The 6,317-nt window shown below is 54.2% G+C and overlaps 1 protein-coding gene across 1 annotated transcript in view; it reads right to left on the bottom strand.

Annotated features, from left to right (window-relative positions):
* Positions 1 to 3,393: 3,393 nt before the first annotated feature.
* KIF21B (kinesin family member 21B) overlaps positions 3,394 to 6,317 on the bottom strand; it is a gene marked incomplete at its 5' end in the record, with an annotated part of 23,764 nt that continues 20,840 nt past the window's right edge. Inside the window, 4 exons of the mRNA XM_010024325.1 lie at positions 3,394 to 3,448; positions 4,674 to 4,873; positions 5,357 to 5,527; positions 6,087 to 6,204. Coding sequence (XP_010022627.1) covers positions 3,394 to 3,448; positions 4,674 to 4,873; positions 5,357 to 5,527; positions 6,087 to 6,204 — 544 coding nt within the window. The remainder of the gene's footprint in view (positions 3,449 to 4,673; positions 4,874 to 5,356; positions 5,528 to 6,086; positions 6,205 to 6,317) is intronic.

Here is a 6,317-nt window from a genome sequence, read left to right as displayed (position 1 = left end):
TGGTGCAAAGGCAGCTTGAAACTGTCCCTGCAATGACAGGGGGATTCAGAGGCCACAAGAAGGTACTTAAGCTGTGCATGTCCTGAGCCCCAGAGGAGCTTCCCAGCACAGTGCAAAGGATGACACAGCTCACCTGCTTCCTCCAGCAGGCAAACAGCCCTCACCTGAGCCCGTCTCCACCTTGGCTGTCTAAGCCCATGGCCCCATGCTGAGCTCTGGAGGACCAGAGTCCCAGGGGCCACCCTTGTTGCATGTTGGGACCTTGTGCTTTAGTGTTTGGGGGAACCTGCCCCTCCTAAACTGGCTCAGAGTGTGGCTCAGAGCTGTGAGCCCCTTTCCAAACCCTGTTGTGCCAGGAAAACAGGATACAACCCTGTGTCAGCTTCCCAGCCCCAGGCAGTGGGGAATGTGGGGCTTCAGGGTTACCCTGGTTTACGTTCAGTGTCTGGGACTGGATCTAGATTCAGCTATGGGGTTTGAGGATAAAATAATCAAACATCACACATAAGAACGATGTTCCCTCACAGACCTGGATGGAGGCTTTAGCATGACCAGTTCCCTGCTGCTCCAGGCTGCAGGCTCTGGAAAATGGGGACTAGGACCAGTTCATTCCAGTGATGTGCTTTGCATGGACATTCTCCACTCAAGAAGGGCTTCACTGCACCCTCTGAGAACAGAGGCAGGAATCCAGGTTGAGCTGAGCCTTTCAGAGGTCCTTTTCCATCCTTCAAGGGGATAAAAGGGACCACTTCCAAACTGCAGATCAACACAGTAACTGATAGCAACAAAGCTGAGACTCAGCCCAAGCACCCCACCAGCAAAAGAAGCAAGACCTCAATGTTGTGACTTAGCTGGGGGGAATCCCACTGCAAAGATGAGAGCTTGATGTGGGTCCTGCTGCACGAGGGTCCATACAGTGAGATGGGGGTGAGGCCATGTGTCCCCAGCATGAATTCAAGTGTGAAAAACAGTAACAACAATTAAGAGAAGAAAAAAACCCAACAGCACCTCCCCTACACAAACCCAGTGACAACAGCACCCGGCTTGCACCGTGAGGTAGCTAAACCAGATCAACACCCAGGAAATGTTCTTCTGCATGGGAAATACCAACCCACACAGATACTAAAACACACACACACATGCACACAGAGCTAAGGGATCACAGTTACCCCTCTCTTCAACGACCCCCTGTCCAGTCACTTGCTGCTGTTCTGCAGCACCTGCAGGCTGCAAAAGCCTTGAGGCCCCTTCAAGATGCTACTGGACGTAGCAGCGAGGTGGATGCTCAGCATCAGGCAGGATTGAACACTCAGCCCTGGGAAATAAAGCAGGCACTTGCAGCCTACACACAAGAAGAAACTGGTGGCGAAAGGAAAGATCTGACCCCAGGAGTCCCCCAGGAGTAGGTTCTTTCATCGACTTCAGCAGGGAGCAGCGAGAGGTTCCGCATCAGGCACTGGCAGATCTTGGTGCAGACATTGATGCACATGGTACACCTGGTTACAGACACTCAAACACACATCCTTGCCCAGACACACACACCACCCGTTCCAGCCGAGCAAAACTTTCACCGGCTCAGGAATGAGCAGGGAAACCCTTTCCAAGGAGGGTGACACCTCCTGAAGCCCCAGGTCTGTGCCTTATTCTTGCTTCTCCATCAGCCATGGCAGGAGGGCTCCTCACCTCAATGCAGGGCTCAGACATGATCGCCAGGGACTGCTCACTGTCCTGGGCAGGGTCACACTCACACATACTCATCACACCCACCACGAAGGCAAGCCAGTAGGATGGGGTTTTCCCCCAAAATGAGCCACAGGTAGTCCATGAGTCACCATGGTTGGAAAAAGCACAGGGAAAATGGTCTGTGGGGCAGGTCCTGAACCCCTGTGGCCTCTGAGATCCCAGTTCAATGCTGGTGGGATCTCATGAAGAAATCTTTAAATCTGAGTTCAAACACTGCTTCTTCTGTGACAGAGAACACCAGGTTCTCCTCGGCCATCCTGGGAGAAGCCATGCCTGGCCCAGGGCAGGACGGAGCAGGAGATGATCCAACAGGATTGATGGAGGAAAGCTCCACTGTGAGACCAAGGCCTCACACACCCTGGAGCCAGAGGGAGGAGGGAGCCTGGGGAAGCTGCATCCTTGGGTAAAGAGTCCTGGGCAGAATCCCCAGCTTTTCATGGAGATTGGACTGTGCAAGTTCATCCACTGCAGGATTGTCCTTCAAGCATGGGGTGAGTCAGGAGACTTGTGCAAGATGAGTGTGTGCAGCTCCTTCCTAACCCTGCTTCTGGCCCATCCTCCGGCTGCTCCGTGCCTTGCTTGGCCTTCTCTGGCTTCTAGATCCATGGGGCCAATGGGCCAAACCTGAGCTAGTCCTTCCCAGGTAGAGGGCTGAGAGCAGAGCCTGGAGGAAGGATTTACAGCTTCCAGAAAAGATGGGTCACAGGGTTGATGATGATGAATCCAGCCTTGGCTTCTTTGCCCTGTAACCTCTGTTCTTGCTTTGTTTCTCTACCTCAAGGGGGTCAACATGCTGCAGGAACCCACCACAAAAGCCTTGCTGAGGGCCAAAGTTTCAAGAGCAGGGCTAAGCAGCCCTTCCCCACTGCAGAGCACAAGGGCAAGAGCCCATGAGCCATGGTTCAGCTGAGTTTATGACTGGGGTATAGAGAATGTCAAAGGGAACTGCAGCAGGTTTGTCTGTAAGTTGACTGATGGAGATGTTCTCAGGCTTGCTGTGCATCCAGAGCTGGGACATACCAGAGCTGGGACATAGCAAAGGAACTCAGAGGTGCCCACCTCCAAGTGCTGGGAACAGGTAAATGGAGGATGTGGAATGATTGGACTACCTGGAAATCCTTCTCCAGACTGCCCACAGCAGAGAGGCTGTCCCACAAGTAACGGCTCCAAAAAGCAGCTCCTCTATGCTGTGGTCCTGGCCAGCAGACACCAAATGTCCTCGTGGCTGTGGAGTGGAGAAAGACTACTGCAGGAACCAGCCCCGGACCCAGCAAGGACAGAAGCAGCACATCATGGTGGAGGCCACGTAAGCCCATGGAGGCAGTGGAGTGTCTCAGAAGGAGTCAAGGAGATCTGATGCCCAAAGTTCCCATCAGGCATTACAGCAGGGTGGGTGACAAAAGAGCTGAAACACTTTCTGGTCACTGGAAAACCATCAAGAAACCTCAGCAGGAGGGAAGGTGGAGCTGATGATGCCCTCACAGGAGCTAGCAGCCAAAGTACCAGATGGGACATCCTCCACCCCTCCGGGTCAGGCACAAAGAAATCCCTATCCCTGGGCTGAGCTCCTAGAGATGACCAGGTCTTGATAGGGAGGGAGAGGTACCCCAGCCTTCACCCTCCTGTCACGTCCTCCAGTCTTTGCAGCTCCTAGTTGGACCCTGCGGGTAACCTCCTCCCGCTCCAGAGCTTCACTGTCAAGTCACTGAGAAACAAAGGTGAGAGGGATGGTGTGACCCCAGGGGTCCTGCAGAGAGGAGCAATACTGCCCGCCCCCAGCCCGTGGCAGCATGCACCCCACAAGACCCTTTTCTCATGGCAAGAGGTTGCCCAATCCGTTTTGGGGAGCAGACAGGCCCAATGGGGCTCAGCCTCCAGCTCACCCCACTGGCAACAGTTGGGGACAATGAAAAATGGTGACCTCCAGGGCTGACCCTGACAACAGGACTCTGCACCCCACAAGTGACTCTAGGTCAAAGCAGTGACACTGCAGGGAGCTGCTGTGCTTGGTCTTCCCAGGGCATGGGCTGGTACAGGGGTGGCTGCTGACTCCCACCCCACCATCCATGCAAGGGGGTGGGCAAGGCCACAGTGTCCTCTGAGCTGCCACAGTGGATGTAGGCACTCAGCAAGGAGAAAAACCAAAGCAAGGAAACCAAACTACCGCAGGGGTGTGACCGGGACAAGGGGACAAGTCTCTTCTAGCAAAGCTTTATCAAGTGGGGAAAAACGCAAAATAGTTTCATACCGTGAAGAAGCAGCTCAGACCAGAGAGAAGGGAAGAAAAAGAGAGAGGGGGAGGGAGAGAGGAGTGAAAGCAAGCGACAGAAAGACAGAGGGAGAAAAAGATGGAGAGAAAGAGGAAAGGGAAGAAAAGACAGAAGAAGACTGCATGAGCAAGAGAGAAAGAGCAGGAGGGTCAAGGCAGACTAGTAGCACGGCCCTTTATGGCAAGGACGCGTCGTGGAAGGCAAGGGGTGAGCCCAGGCACGTAATTCCATAACTTTACCCGGCAGTCACTGTGGCACAGATGGGAGGTGGGGAGGAGGAGAGACAGAGAGAGACAGAGAAAAAGGAAGGGAGAAAAGGGACATGGTGGAAAAGAGGATATCAGAGTCTTGCTGCCAAAGAGCTCCCCGAGAGCAGCAGAGGATGTCCAGCCCCGGGGAGAGGGAAAACCCAAGGCATCACCAGAGCATGGGAAGGGGATGGTCAGGCACTGCAGTGGGCAGGCCATGACATGGGGCAGGCTAAAGGTGGACAAGATGAGATGGAGTGGACGGACTAGAAAGCTGTGAGACTCCCCCTTTCCTTCCCTCCTTGCTCCCTGTCCACCAAGCACAAACCCACCCAGGCCTGGGGATGACACTTCAACCCAGGGCTCTCCCACCTCCCCAGGGGCTCTGGGAAACAGAAAGCCCGGGGCTCACCTGGAAGCAGTGAAGATGTGCTTTGAGTTGGTGCAGATGGCATTGATGGGGCTGTCGTGCCCCTTGATCTCCCCAACTGGGGTGAAGGTGTCCACGTTCCACACTTTGATCATGCCTCCTCGGCAAGCGCTCAGCACCATGGGGCGCCCAGGGATGAAGGCCAGGGCACACACCCAGTCTTTGTGGGCATTGGGGATTTGCTGTAGGCACAGAGCAGAGATCAGGAGTAACCTCATCTGCAGCAGCACCACCAACCTCATGCACCCAACACGGGTCAGATCCTTACTGTTGTGCCCTGGGGCTGATCTGGATTGTGGGACTAATGAAGCAAAGTTAGGAGGCCAAGAGGATGGATTCAAAAGTCAGGGTTTGTTTTCCACCCACCACCTCCATGGGCAGGAGATAACATCTGATCTTCAGAGAGGAACACCTCACCCAGCACTGCAACTGATGCTGCAGCCTGTGTGCCAGAGGGAGCTGGCAATCCTGAGTGCCCTACAGCACAGAGCCACCCCATCCATGCACTGCCACATTCCTAGGAATGGGAATACCCTCCCTGGTGAGCTCAGTGAAGGACACTGGCATCAGGTCCCTGGACAAGAGTCCTGTCAGTAGCAATACTCCTCTGCCACACGTTACCCCAAGTTACTCTGAGGACCTGTACCATATGCTTCCCTCCAGACCTGGATAAGTTCCTGCTGCTCCAGATCCCACTTCTTTATGCCATTGTCCCTGGAGCCGCTGAAGAGGATGTCTCCCTGGATGGCCAGGCACTCGATGCCATCATAGTGAGGGGGCTCAAAGTTGTGAGTGGGACCAATATTGCCCGCCATGCCCTCAGCAATCTCAAATACCTGGGGGGAAGAAGAGTGAGGAAAGACCTCAGATGGCACTGGAAACGGAGCTGACCCTCTCTTGGAGAATGTGGCTATCACCCCCTCTGTTTTCCAGGCTCAGGGCACCCAGGCTGAGTCTGGAAAGGGGAGAGGGAATTGGCATTCTGTACTGAGGAGGAGGACTGAGCATAACAGGGTGAGCTGCAAACCTGGGTCAGCCGTAACATGCAAGTACCAGCCACAGGAGGTACTTGCCTGAGGGAGAGGAGAGCCTGAGGGAGGACAGAAATGCAAATCCATCTCCAAAGGTGCATTTCTATCACGGACCAAGCAAGACTTGGGGTGAGGAGATACACAAAAATCTCCCATGCAGAGATGAAATCAGAATCTGGGCTCAGATTTCAGGAGAGAGAGAGTTTGGGGGTTGGAACCAGATGAACTATTCTATGATTCTATGATCTTTAGGTTCTTTCCAACCCAAATCATTCCATGATTCTATGAGAAGAGACGTTAGGGGTTAGTAACATTTGGGCTTCCCTGTGTGACACAGGGCTCTGCTCTTGGAGGAGGTGAGTACCTTGACATAGTGATCTTTGGAGCCTGTGACCACCAGGTCGTGGTTGCTCGCCGTCTGGTTTACCGTGAGACACATCACAGGCCCAATGTGGCCGCTCAGCTTCCCGATGGGCTGCAACCTGAGTTCAATGACATGGGTCAGCTAGCCCCTTCCTGGCTGCTGGAGCTCATCCAAGGGGCTCTCCCAGGAAAGGGTTCCCATAGGGGTTGTTCATTTTGGGGGACTGTGAGC

Source organism: Nestor notabilis, unplaced genomic scaffold, assembly GCF_000696875.1.
Source record: "Nestor notabilis isolate BGI_N333 unplaced genomic scaffold, ASM69687v1 scaffold2081, whole genome shotgun sequence".
NCBI classification, from domain to species: Eukaryota; Metazoa; Chordata; class Aves; order Psittaciformes; family Psittacidae; genus Nestor; species Nestor notabilis.
The sequence above is the reverse complement of the archived record's forward strand: the minus strand, read 5'-3'. Positions and strand labels throughout refer to the sequence as shown.